The 14,049-nt window shown below is 37.1% G+C and overlaps 1 protein-coding gene across 1 annotated transcript; it reads left to right on the top strand.

Moving 5' to 3' along the window:
* Positions 1–720: 720 nt before the first annotated feature.
* SLC12A7 (solute carrier family 12 (potassium/chloride transporter), member 7) lies at positions 721–13,844 on the top strand (the record flags this gene model as incomplete). Its single annotated transcript, XM_010154033.1, has 6 exons — positions 721–760; positions 5,871–5,965; positions 8,174–8,296; positions 10,783–10,929; positions 11,631–11,685; positions 13,714–13,844. Coding segments are annotated over exons 1-6 (591 nt in total), but the record flags the coding sequence as incomplete, so codon positions are not given.
* Positions 13,845–14,049: the final 205 nt, after the last annotated feature.

The following is a 14,049-nucleotide window of genomic DNA, read 5'->3' as shown; positions in this document are numbered from 1 at the left end:
TGGTATAGAATGTGTGAAATAAATTGATGCATAAACTGGAAGACAGTGATATATTTAATTTGAAAGAGGATTAACAAATTATGAGGCAGCCTTGAATAGGACCCCTTTTTTTTTCTTTTAAAAACAGTGCTTGCAGTGCTATTAGAACTGTATTTTGAAGTATTTTTATCTGCTGAATCTTAAGCACAAGTAATGCAGGCTCTATCTATATAAAATCAATGTTTAGCAACTAAGAATTAACTTGCTTAAGATTTGCTGGTATGTACTTGATGAATAAAATAGAGTTTTTTAATAGGTAGAACTTTGGAATAGATTAGTACTACTTGTTGCTAATGTATACTGATCTGCTTAGTGGAAGGATTTTAAAGTGAATTTATTTTATGGAAAGGAAACTTCAAATGTATCTCTTACTAGGCAAAGATATAGGATGTTTTAGTAACTTGATCCTGACCATTTCACTAAGCATGGTGTTTATTGCTAACGGAAATCCTCCAGCTTAATTCTCTTTAGTTCTGTGGCTGTCATGTAGTTTGGCTGTGTCATGTGCATGCTTCACACTGCATGAAGCCCTAATGACTTGTTTCAGGAGTAATCCAATACTAGTAAGAAACAGGATTTGAGGTCTTACACAAAGCTGGGAGGGAGCAACTGTCAGTTTCCTGTTTCAGTTCTTGATACGTGAAGAATCAGCAGAGGGGAATGACTTGATTTTTCTTAATGATGAGTGAACAAGATTATGAAGAAAGTGGGCCAAACCCAAGTGAGTCTCTTTAACAGACAATACCATTGTTTTAATGACTTTTTTGCTGAAATGGCAGCTTCTGTACTTCCAGCTATATTATAAATAACTTATAAAGAGCTTTTGTAGTGTGTGTTCATTAGAAGTAGGCTGTACTTGATTATAATAGTGGCCTTAAGTAAAGGAAAACTAAAATTTAGTGATGTTGCTACGGTAGGTGGTAGTTGTAGTATTAGAATTCTCCATTATGTAAAGGCGTTTACAAGGAGCTTAAGTACACCTTGCTCTGCTTTTCAGGATAACTTAAATGAATTATGCTAGTCATTGATAAAAATAGTGCAAGAAATTAGTGATACAGTAAATACATGTAGATATTTTTTAATATAAAAACCGCTAACATGCAACTTCGAAGTAGATTGCGCTGAATTCTTAAACCCATCTGATGCAAAAATTCAGAGGCAAGATGTGTTCAAACTAGGTTGTTGATTCCTTTTCGTAATTTGAATTAAAACAAGGTAGTGGCTTTTGAAAACTTGAGTTTTAGAACTCTGAAGAATACTTCTACACAGTTTTGGATTAGGAGTGATAAGAAATTAAATTTTTAAGTTTGAATTCTCTTTAGTTGCCTGCCAGTCAATAAGTTGGACATGTAGGGAGTAACTATGCGTGATAGAAGACAGAATCACAGTTTCATTACAGGCAGCTTTCTTGGACATGAAACCTCTATATATCAGTTTTAATGACATTTAAACTTTATGTATTTTTACCTTTAAAATGTTTGTTTACATTAACAGCAAATGCTTGTTTACTCTTGTGCAGACAGGATCTTATCTTCATATTCTCAGTTTGTAGTGATTTGTTCTTCATGTGACCGAATACTAACTTCAAGGTGTTTCCCTAATTCTTACTCTAAACTGTTATTTTTCACTTGTATCTGGCTAATCAGAACCTACTTGATGATACATGGACTGTGATTAAGAGTTGACCTTTGGAAACTATAAAAGGTTAGGGCTTTTCTGGGAAGTATTATTCTTCAACTACATTCTGCCTTAGACAGCAACCTATGAAGTTAGAAATTTCTGGTGGGAAGCAAAACTTCAGTTTTCCACATGGACTTGTTTAGAGAACAGCTATACCTTATCATGGCTAAGCCATCTTATTTGGGGCCATGTGGTTCAAAGGTTTTAGGTCATTCTCACTTCTTTGAACACTGCGTGTATGCTTTTGCCATATGAAAAGAATTTGCTTTTATTTTTCAGATAGATGTTCAACTCTTACAGTATGACCTGAGGCATAGGTGCTTGCTTTTTTGGTCAAGATGTGTTTGAATATAAAGGCAAATAGGAACGTCTTTTGAATGTGAGCAATAATGACAGACTGTGGGACATTGAGGAAGCAGTGAATCTGGAAAGGATTTAGGGGTCAGACTGGAATAGAATAACATGAGCTTGGTTTAATGCTGTGGTAAAGAGGGCTATCCTGATCCCTGGAGTAGAGGTGATGATTATACTTCTGTAAATAGTATCATTGAGGATGGTGTTAGAAGGCTGTATTTGATTTTTAAAATTTGACTTTTTTTCTGTAACTTAAAAACTGGAGGGAATGTTGCTACAAAAAAGATTAAAGATCATTTAATCTTTAATTAATGGAAAGAAAATGGAGATGAAAACGCATTATTACTTAATTGTTCCAGTTTTTCAAAAGGAAACTTGAGATGATTTGATATGTATTGTTATCTTCACAGATGGGAAATATCTGCAAGTGGTTTAAGTTTGTGTACTAGGATTTTATAGCTAGAAGTTTGAAAAGAGCCAAATTTAAATAATAATAAGGAACAATTTCTTTGACTTTTTTCCAGTAATTAAAAAAACCACACAAAAAACCCCCACAAAAAAACCCAAGCCATTGATTTCTATAAAGACAAATGAATAGGCTTTTTGTCTTATTTCAGCTCTGAAAACAGACACATACACTGGTCAAATCTGGTTTGTTTGTTTGTTGTTGTGTTTTTTTTTTTCTTTTTCCCCAAAGTTATAGAGTGTAATGCAGCATTGTATTTCTGCAACTTGTGGAAACACAGGAAATCAGATTAGATGGTGTAATATTTTTGTCCTTAATCTCCTCAACAAGCATCCTAGTGCAAATTTAGTATCACTTAAATGATCATTTCCTTATGCCCCAGGCCACTGCCCTACCACTTTCTCTAGGACCAGACAGGTTGGTGGGGAACCAACCACCACTATAGTCCCCTGATTTAGTATTGTTGGCATCAGAGCTAAGGAACTGGTTTTGCTTATGCTTGTTCCTACACTGATGGTGTCTCTAGCGACAGCACAGACATTTGTGTAGTGAACACGGAGTCATCTGGATTAAAAGTAGCAGCAAGAATAAAGGCAAAAGCAAAAGTGTAAATCTTGTCTTTTTTTAGTTGTGATTTTCCAGTGAATCCTTGCTTTTGAAGAAGGTATGAGCTAAAGACTGGGATAGTAGTTTATTTTGTTCACCTCACCATGGCTGATGACTGTGTGGTGAAGTCCTAAAATTAGTTCTTTCTACTGGATGGTGTCATACACCTCAATTTGAGCTACGTGTTTGTAAGACTTGCTGTATTTCTAAGTGTATTAAATAAGCACTCTCCCAAAGGTGTGTTTTGATTTACAGGCAATATGATTTTGTTGATAGTAATGCTGAAAACTCAAAAGGAGCTTGTTTGAAGGTGTTCACGGTTGTAGGATTAGTCAAGAAACTGCAGATGAGAGAGTACTTGTCAGCACATTATTGTGGTCACTTTATCAACACTGATCCTCTTTCAACTAGAGCTAAAATAGATAATGCTGATCATGTCAAATACTGTACTAGTTCTTTACCAAACATTCACAGAGACAAGTGTGTTAAAGAAATAGGAGTTATACAGTCTGGAAGTGACAGACTGCTTTGAAGAGTAGTATTAGACAGCTTTAAAATAGGTAGAATGTTGTTTGGGATGACTGGAATAGGATTTGAAAGTTAAGAATCCTAAGTTCTGCCCTTCCATTTGAGGTCTGTTACGTGCATTTGACAAGACTTGTTTGGTAGAGACCTTGTGCTCTCAGCATTTTCCTGTTGGAGCAAAGCCAAGTAACTGTTTCTTTAGGAATACAGGCATGTAAAGGAAGACTTCACCATTCTCCTACCTACAACTTAAAATACTTAATGTACAGTGCTGAGGTGCTGATGTTTACCTCCAGAACTGTTGAGACAAAACTGGATTCCTTAACCTTGGGATTGTGACTATTGATTCACATTGTTCGTTTGGCTACCTTTTTGATGTTTCGATCAGTCTAACGATACCCACTTGAAGTAGCAACTCCAGTGACGTTGCACTGTGTATGAATGCAAAACAGTACCTGAAATTCCCCAGCTCACTTTTGGAAGAGTAATCCTTTCTGAAGGGATTGGAAGTACTAATATTTGACTAGTAAGTACAACTACCAGCTCTCAGTAGGTGAGAAAGTCAATAGAAGCATGGTCGCAGAAGATGATTTTTATTTTAACTTGGGAATGTGTCTTGTTACAATTGTCTTACAAACATTTTTAGCAAAAATAACATGGTCACCCCAAGGAACGGGGCTGAAAGAAAAAGTGTTCCAAAAATCTTGGGAAGTCTTAGCCAAGAAATCGTAGTGCTTATATGCTTGAGCAAGATGATGAGGGGAATAAGCATGTGTTTGCTTGGGGACAGAGTTGCTTTTTGTTGCCTGTGGGAAAAGCTAGCTGAACCTTCTTCTGAGTACAGTGGAGCCGATTAAAGGGTAAATGCCAATTTCTCAGCCCATCTTGTGCCAAACCAGCATGTTCCGTGCACTGTGAAGCATCTCACAGTTGTGAGGTGTTGGTCCATGAGGGAGCTTCTCTTGTGTTCGCAGCGCTCCTTCTGCTGGCCTTCAGCAGCATTGTTGGAGGAGGGGAATCAAGCCAGGCGGTAGGACTTGAAGCAATGGGGGACCAATTATAAACTGTAGAGAAACACAAAAATGAAAGCTGGAGGATGTGGATAGAAGGAGTTACGTTGTATAAGAATAATATTTGTGGATGAATTCAACAACAATTTTTCTCTGGACTGTGACATTAATTCTAGAGCCCTACTGGACAATAGCTACCTTTTGAGTCGGTTATGTTAGTATACGGCTTCTAGGTCATGATACTGTTAAGTATAGTGATTCTACAGAGAGTCTACGGGACTAGGAAACTACGGAGAGCAGTAGGAAGTATGTCAGGGATGTAGTAGCTCATCTGCTTGAGGGACAGAGATCTATTTCTGTTTTTATCACAACCAAGATAATACTTCGTGCTGAGTCTGGTGTCCACGTTAGCAAGAGCTTTGTTCTGGGACTCTGTGTGGGGAGGAGTGTTTTGGAGTGGGCAGAGTGGAGGACAAAGGGAGAGGAGTACAACTTGTTCTCCTGCTCGTCATTAATTCTGTAGTGAAGAGACTGTAGGTGCTATTGCTGTAACTTGTGCATATAAGGGCAAATGTGCAGACATGCATGTAATAGCTGTTGTATTGTGTGAGATAGAAGGCAGACAGTAATACTGTATTTTTTTTGAGAGGTATGCCAGAGCGGATCAGGGCATTTCCAGCTTAATGAGATTGATATTTCAGTAAGGAATAGAGTAAATATAGCTTGCCGTGGAATAGTCCCCACAACCTTTACAAAGTAATTAGTTTTATATTGTTTTTTCATAAATTCCTACCTTAACTATTGAAGACTTTTTTGAGGGGGTCAATAAAGTAATGAAAAAGTAAGTTGGCTTGTTTGTTTGTTTGTTTTGTTTTGATTTTTTGTTCTTGCCCGGAAGGTTTATGTGAAGTTCTACTATCATGTTCTCTTAAGTAAACTAGAAATATGGGGCAGGGGAGAGATCGGTATAAATATTAAGAGATAATAATTAATAGTTGAGAGGCAGAACACTGTACAAAGATTAAACTGTTAAAGTGAACTTAATTTCCTTGAATGTGGACATTGAGTCCATGTGGCTGGGACAAAGACACAGTGTTTGGCAACCACCTCCCATTTTATCTAGAGCCAGTTCTTCAACCAGCATCTTCTGACTATTCCTTTTGTTTCTAATTGTTGCACTTTTCCACCAGCGGATGGGATTGCCAGGGAAAGTAGTCCCTTCATTAACAATGCAGAGATGGACAGAGGAAACATCTATGAAGGAAAGAATATGGCTCTATTTGAGGTAAGTTAAATACCCCAAAATCATATTTCTCATTTGACTGAGGCTCTGGTAGCAAGTTGAAAACAAGCAAAGCCCTGTTTTCTTTCTCATTAAATTTGAGGCACAGGGGAAATGATTTTTAATAACTCTTCAGTAGTTTGGTTCCTGTTAGCATTACATTTTAGTGGATTTGAATACTGTAATAAGAAAGCAGTGCTAAGATTTTTCTTCTATAATTTAGTTTATCTGTATAAACAAGAGCAGTAAATTTTGGTATGCATTGATGTGAAGATACGAAATAAGCCTTTTTGCCTTTAAGATTTTTGGGCTGGGATCTAGAAATGTTAGAGAAAACTGCTGAAAGTCAAATTAGCAGTTTTAACAAAGCAGTATCCAATTTTAAAAGGATTAGCAAATATGTTGAACAAGGGAAACAGACTTCTCTCAAAGCAGCAAAATTATAAAACTGTGATAGGCCATGACTTAGTTATACTGTCCAATTACAGTGTAGAGCATGCCATAGCTGTTTCTGCTTTCTAATATAAATATCTACTTTGTAATGCAAGCTTAATACCGGTCTAATTTACCAAGTGATGGCAATCACTTAGAGAAAATAAAGAAGTATATTGATATGGTATATTTAAGTGCCACTTCCAGTAAAGTACAGTGTCATGGCAAAAGTTTAACTTAAGTTCTGCTCTAGCAGCATCAAGTAGTCTTGCTTCGATGCTTGCTGTTAACAGTAAACATAAAGGTCCTTCCAGTGTTGCTTGCTCACCTATCTTGCTGTTGCATTCTACCCACTGTTTTCTTTGTCTTATACTCCTCTCTTCTTCCTTTCAAATATCTCTGCACAGAGGACATGATCTTTCTGCATAACCCAAATAATATATTTTAGGTATTTTTCATTGAGTCTTAGAGAAAAGTTCGTGTTAAGGATCAAAGTAATGTTGGTCATTAATTGTCTCCTTGTCATGTATGGAGTTTCTTAGTATTTCTTGACAGAACCATTGTAGTAGAGTTGTTCCTGAATTTCTCTCCTTCAAGCTCTGTTCCATAAAGCAATGTCCAAAACTTCTTGTGTTCAAATTAGCTGTTTTATTCCTCAGTGTTGGAAAAATTGGCCATAGCTGCTTTTTTTTTTTTCTCTCTAATCTCCTCTGAATATATGCTTGCATCAGTTATTTTGAATACTGGCTGACATTAAATCCTCAATTGTTGGTATAATGATGATTATCTGTTCATAGACCATGCCTTTATAGTGTTACCTTGAAGGTGTTCTAGTGACTTCATCACTATTGCTGTTGTAGAGGTGAATCTTTTTTGGTAGCATATATAGATTTCATAGAATGTTTCCTACAATGTTTTTGTTCTTGTGTTTTCAGCTGACTTGTGGTGGTTTTTTTTTTTTTTTTAAATGAATTGTTACAAAGAAGTTTGGTTATTATAACCATGATTATCATGACCTAATGCCTCAGAGAGATGCCTTCATTCTTGTCTTTGTTTGCAATCCTGATCTCTTCTTCCTTCCAATATTTCATCTTGCATAATTGATTGAGTTTTGCGGTTCTTTTGTTGGAATCCTCTTATTGTATATGCTTCTGGATTTTATATGTTTTAGCATGTTTTTATTTTTTAGCATGTGTGTGGCTGAAGAAAGATGGGCTGACTTCTGTGTCAAGTAATATTACATACGTGCAATTGCATATGATAGGCATATGTGCCTGTATTTTCAACAAATGAATACTTTGGAAGTAGTATGCGAGGTTTAAGGTAAAATACACAAGCCTGCAACAGTAGGCTTGAGAGTGATCCTTAAGTATCTTGGTGCTTGAGAGAATCAATTGATGCCACTCTCCAGACGCATGCAAGATGCTGGAAAAACACCCTAATGATTCAACCCTGCCAGTACAATCCCTGAAGAACTGTATTGTGATAGGAATAGATTTTTATAATTGACAATGGCCCTTTTCTAGATTTTCTTTGTTCCAGCTGTACAAGCTGTATAGTATAAGATGATGTAAAAAAAGTGAAAGAAATATTATGAGGTAGCCACAACTACTAGAAATACAACTCTTGTTGGTTGAAAGCTGACTGGTATTTTGTCATGCAAAATTTTAGGTTTGGCTGAATCAGGGCTGACCCGATGAGTATGTATTTGAAGTAGTATCATAAAATCATTACTTTAAAAACAACTTAATAAATACAGTGTTCTTAAAATCCCAACAGGAAGAAATGGATAGTAATCCCATGGTGTCATCTCTTCTTAATAAACTAGCAAACTACACTAATCTGACTCAAGGTGTGGTAGAACATGAAGCAGACGAAGACAGCAAGCGAAAGGAAGTCAAGGTATTTCAACTTCCAATAAGTTACTGAGACAAAGCTACACACACAGGGGAGCATTTTTCAATGTAAAAAGAAAAAAACCTGGAGGTAGCATTTGTGATACTGTATTTAAAACTGAGGCATTTGCAGTAGGACTTGTGTTCATTCAGTGTTCCTGTTAGCATGTTTTGGCAATACCTTGCTGTAAAAGCCCTGGATAAAATGCATACAAAAGTATGACCTGAAACATGCAATGTACCCACTTTCCTCTTCCTTTCCTTTCTTCTGTCCTTGTATGAGCATCAGTACCTTTTTGTGTACCTCTAGTGAGGATACAGTATGATTTTATTTTTTCTGGTTTATTAATACATTTTAATTGGTTGTTTTTTTACCTGAAGTTGAAACTTAAGGAAATTTTGAGATGAAAGGGGTCACTTTGAAATGCATAAGAATACTTGCTCCTGTTAATGTGGTAGCATTTTTGCTGAGTTTTGCTCTTGTTTCTGTGTGTCAGAGTAAATATTTTTAAAACTTGATGGGCACATTCCAAGGAAAGATTTTGCTGCATACATCAAAAATACGATTTTTTGGGGGAAGGGAGAGTAGAGCAGAGCGGAAGATGAGGGGCAAAGGCTGTGTTTGGCACATCCCTAAACGCAATCGCTAGAAGACAGCGGTGGAGTTCAAGGGTTGTCAGCTGGGTAACCAAAAGTGCCAGTCTGGACTGCTGTAGAAATGCAACGTGCGCAACAGTTGGTGTCTACAACAAAATGTTGGAGTTATTCCTCTGTGAGCAGGGGGCTGTTTCGGAAGGAGAGAAAGCTTGGATCAAAAACATGTCAACTGACAGGCTACAAAAACTCCACAGCAAGGAGGGATGGTGAACTGGAACTGGTTGAGCGTGGCGACTGAAGCTAAGAAATTGAGGGTAGATAATGGGAAGAGGAGGGTACCGGGAGTCACTTACTTTGTGTAGGAGAAGCAGTGCAGCTACTGAGTTTGTATGCTGAGCTATGGAGAAAGGAGGAGAAGCATGTAAGAGTGAATAAAAGGAAATGAGCACATAGCAGAAGTGGCAGGGATGAAAAGGTGCTTGAGAAGAAGTTTAGAACTAGAGCTCATCCGACTGGAGGAGAGGTTTATGGTGTGGTACCTGAATATTTGCAGTAGAACTGTTTGCACTAGGACTTCACTAGTATAAAGTTGTTACCTGGACGGTGAGCAAGGGCGAGGAATAAAGTGCAGCTATGTGTTTTAACTTTTTGCTTATCCTGCATTTGTGTATGTGTGTTTTGCCTCATTGTGCTTGTTCTTATGTGTTTTATCTCATCTGAAGATACAGCTCAAGTTAGGAGAAGACCAACACTGATCAACTCATGCTTTCCTTTAGTGTGATCCCTGTGCTCCATCCGCCTGCTGAGCAGAGGTTTTTGTTGCTGCAGCACAGTGGTGGTGCCTCTGGAAGTGACCAGCCAAATGAGCACTGTGTCCTCACTTGCACTTAATCTCATTTGAGCACCATATAGTAGCCTGAAAACATGGTATTGATGCCCACGTCTCCTTTTTTTTCAATGCCCTGTCTGAAGTTAAGTGATAGGTAGTAGCCTGGCAGAGTAGCATTTTTTAATGGCATAACTGAGACAGCAGCAAAGATACTGCCAAAGATGCTAAAAATAAGAGATTGTAGTATAAATGGCATTCCATGGTTCCTTCGAAGTACGTGGATACTTGGTGTTTTCTTAATGATGTTGTTAACTTTAAGCTAGCATCGGGCTTCATTTTATTTAAATTAATTGCCTCTTTTCACAGTTGGAGCTCTTTAAGAAGAGCTTTTGTATCTGGAAGCCTATTGCTTCTAAGCTGGGTATTTCAAGGCCTGATTTCTTCCTAAGTGTAGAAGGCTGGAACTTTAATGATGAAGCCTGAATGCTTTTGTGTGTCTCTTGACCTATGATGATCACCAGCAGATAAAAAGTACAAACAAATATACTATGTTGTGGTAGGTTTTACAACTCTTGGAAAAACAAACTAGTCAGCTTTGCATTTCTTATAGCCTTGTCATAATACCTTGTCCATACCTTTTTTAAAAAATTGGAAAGGTTTATTGTGGAATATCACACTGTGGGCCAGCTGCAGGGCAATTAGCGATCAGCGTTTTGCAGAAGATATTTGGAGTTCTGATTATGGCAGTAAATTCTTACAGTGTAGCCTGTAGAAAACTTCAGAAGACAGTTTGCAAGGCCTCGTAATCAACAGATAAAGGAGTGTCCTACCCCTACCAAGGTTTCAGCCTGTTTCCTACGGAACAAGAGAGTTTGCTATCACAAATAGTTTTCTGTCTTTCCAGTACTCTTTGTGCATAAATAGCCTATGAATATTAGTGAAGATGAACACTCTGAAACTACCATTCCGTTTCACTTGGCGTTTGTGATCAGTGTTTGCAGAAGAGAGCGCTTATGGACTTAAATTGTTTAGTGCCAAAGGAATTAATGTTCTGACCTTGTTTCCAGGTTCCACGTATGGGTACTTTTATTGGTGTGTACCTGCCCTGCTTGCAAAACATCTTGGGAGTAATCCTTTTCTTACGGTTAACATGGATTGTGGGGACAGCTGGAGTTCTCGAGTCTTTCATCATCGTGTTCATGTGTTGTGCTTGTGTAAGTTAACCTTTTTCTTTACCACTAGCCAAATCTTCTGTTACAAGCGTACTGCTGCCATCTATGAGCAGCAGAGAAAGGATTCTCCATAATGGCTAAGGATCGGTGCAATTGGGAGACATGGGATGCAGGTATATGCACCGAGTGTCGTGTCATTCTAGCTTGTATGGGCTTCTGAGTTGATCACAAGCTTTTGTTCAAAATATTAGATAGATTTTATTAAATCATCTCTTAGCAAATATTTCTTGATTTACATTGAGGTCTGAACTGTTCTGCTTTTCCCAATTTCAGAGCAAACTGAAATATGAACTATAAATACATGCACAAGCATTATGACTGTAAATCAGTATTTTTGGAATGTGAGACCACTAGTAGATGATACTGTCGTAACAATGACACTTGATCAGATTGTCACTGCTATTTAACTGGAATAATGAACATCTTATTTTAAGTATATTCATTCGTTTTTTTCTTCCAGTTCTTCTTAAAAGACTGTCTCAAGCATCTAAATTAACTGAATCTTCTACTGGAATATTTAGTAGTAAAATTAGATGGATATCCGTAACCAAAGATATCACTATTGGTTGCTGTACATCTTATGTAAATAAAGAAAAAAATCCTAGTATTTGATCACTTTGATTTGCCCCATCTTTCAAAAAACATTCAGTATTTTAAATTTCCTCTGTTTCTTCTTTCCACAGACTATGCTAACTGCAATTTCAATGAGTGCAATAGCAACAAATGGTGTAGTTCCAGGTAATGAAGAATTTAATCTTAAATGGTGAAGGGCCAAATGATGGAATTTTTAAAGCTGGGATAAGAAATTATTGTAGTTGGAGATATCGGAAGTAATGTTTTTGTGTCGAGTGCATATTTTAACTGGTTTATAAATGACTCTGAGTTGAGATGCAGTCTTTTAACTGGCCTTTCTGGGAGTTATTAACTGTAGCACATTTTTGTCATCAATCATATTTGATTCTGTTTGAATGAAAGATGTTAGAATTTGAACTAATGTCGACTTCATGCAAAGCAGATTTCTTTACAAATTTACAGATAAGGCTAGATTGTTTGCTTTGTGGTGGGCTTTTTTTGTCTAAACTTGCATAGACTCAGTTTCTAAACACTGCAGCTAGTTATGTTGTTTTCTGCAAGAATAACGGCCAGTCTGCTTTCACAGGTCTTTCTATATAAGCACTTCAGGTTATGCTCACCTTAAATTTTAAGGAGGAATAATTGAAGAGGAACAAGTTAACCTATGAAGCTGATTATTTTTTTAGATGCAAAATCAGTTAGCCTTTGGAGCTCTTTTCAGTTTCTCAACACATTAATTTATAATACTGGTGTTCAGGTATTGTTATGGACTCTTAATGGTTTACCTCATGAGGTTAAAATACTCGCTTGCAGAGCTTCTCAGGGCTTAGTAAGGGACTCCCGGACTGATGCGTACGTTGTTGAGCAAAAGTAAACTTGTGCACGGTGTAGAATAACTGTGTTTCATGGGTACAGTACCACGTATGAAATATAAATACAATAGGAAATCTTGTTTCAACTACATTTCATTATAAAATTTAAGTGTGTTTTCTGATCTGTGTCTGGATTACTAAAACATTCTGCTCTTTTTACACCCCCCCCCACTTTTAAAATTAATTGTAAAAGTTTTGCTTAACACGTTAGTGTCAAAGAAATCTGATGTTGGCAGTTCTTTTCACTAGACAGGTCTTCATATTCACTTTTTTCTAAAACTGGCACCAACAAAAATGCTGTTTCTGCTGGAGTATATGGAGGAGGCAGAAAGCACAGGTAGAAACCTAGGACTGAGAGAGACCTCCCTGAGAAGCAGGATCTTGTCCCTTGCCGTTATATGTAACAGCATTGTATTTAGTAAAAGGGTTGGTGATACATCATTTTCTTTTTTTTTTTTAGTTTCTCATTTTGTTCATATTGAAAACCAGTTTCGGACTGTCCTTTGACTAGAAGTGTGTTTTATTTGCAGACTGATGTTACAGAAGGCTCCTATGTGTTTATTTACAACGAAGCACTTCCTTTCTGCCTCTTCTTTCTTCCTCAGTTGTCAGTGGGAAAAACGTCATGTATTTAAGAGAAGGAGGGGGAACCAGAGAAGAGCATGCCTTGAGGGGGCTGGGAGGGAAGTCTAGATGAAGAGCTTGAAACTTAGAGCCTTATTCAAAGGGAAATGGTAGAGTGGAAGTGGGGGGTGGGGTGGTGTAGCTTGTGACTTTAAAGATGATGCATGTATATGGGAAATATGAGTGAGAAGAATGTGCAGAAAAGAAACACCTACCTAACACTTAAATGGTACCAAAAAAAAAAAAAAAGCCTGTAGTGAGGGTGGTAATGGTTTCAAGCGCAGAAAAGAGAGAGACTGAATGTTAGTGTGACAAACTTTATTTTGTCCCTCTCTTGTAAAATAGTCTGTTTATTTTTTGGGTTTTTTTTGTTTGATTGTGAACAGCTTGAGGTTAGGAAGTGAAGATTGATTTGCATCTATTTATACCTGTATATCCTTTTCTTAATTTACTTTTAGATTGTTAAGCTTGTGAATCTTTTTCCTCTTTTTCAGTGTTTATTTTCTATTTCCCAAATATTCACCTTGAAATGGGCATTCTAACTGCCTACTTGGTATAGTGGTTTAATATAGTTTTGCTATGAACATTTCAGTGGAGACACATGCAGTAATTATCTACTGAATGGTTCAAACTTTTGTTCTCTACTGCTGTCCTTAATTTAAAGGGCTGGAGGTTTATTTTGTTGTTAAATTTGCAGCTGGAGGCTCTTACTACATGATTTCAAGATCTTTAGGGCCAGAGTTTGGTGGAGCAGTGGGACTTTGTTTCTACTTGGGTACGACCTTTGCAGGAGCAATGTACATTCTTGGTACCATTGAAATTTTATTGGTAAGTATTAGTTTCTCTTCAGACTAAATATTTGTTCTGTTTTGGGAGATTGCTGAGGAATGCGCTTGGCCTAGAATGCATTCTGGTTTGGTGATTTTAAATGTTTTGATACTGTATTTCCTGTATGTCAGTATTTATTCTGACTGTACTTGTGAATATTTGAAAAACTTAAAATTCTGCTCAGCAATACAGCAAAAAAAAAAAA

The sequence above is a fragment of the Eurypyga helias genome, unplaced genomic scaffold, assembly GCF_000690775.1.
Source record: "Eurypyga helias isolate BGI_N326 unplaced genomic scaffold, ASM69077v1 Scaffold20726, whole genome shotgun sequence".
NCBI lineage: Eukaryota > Metazoa > Chordata > Aves > Eurypygiformes > Eurypygidae > Eurypyga > Eurypyga helias.
The sequence above is the reverse complement of the archived record's forward strand: the minus strand, read 5'-3'. Positions and strand labels throughout refer to the sequence as shown.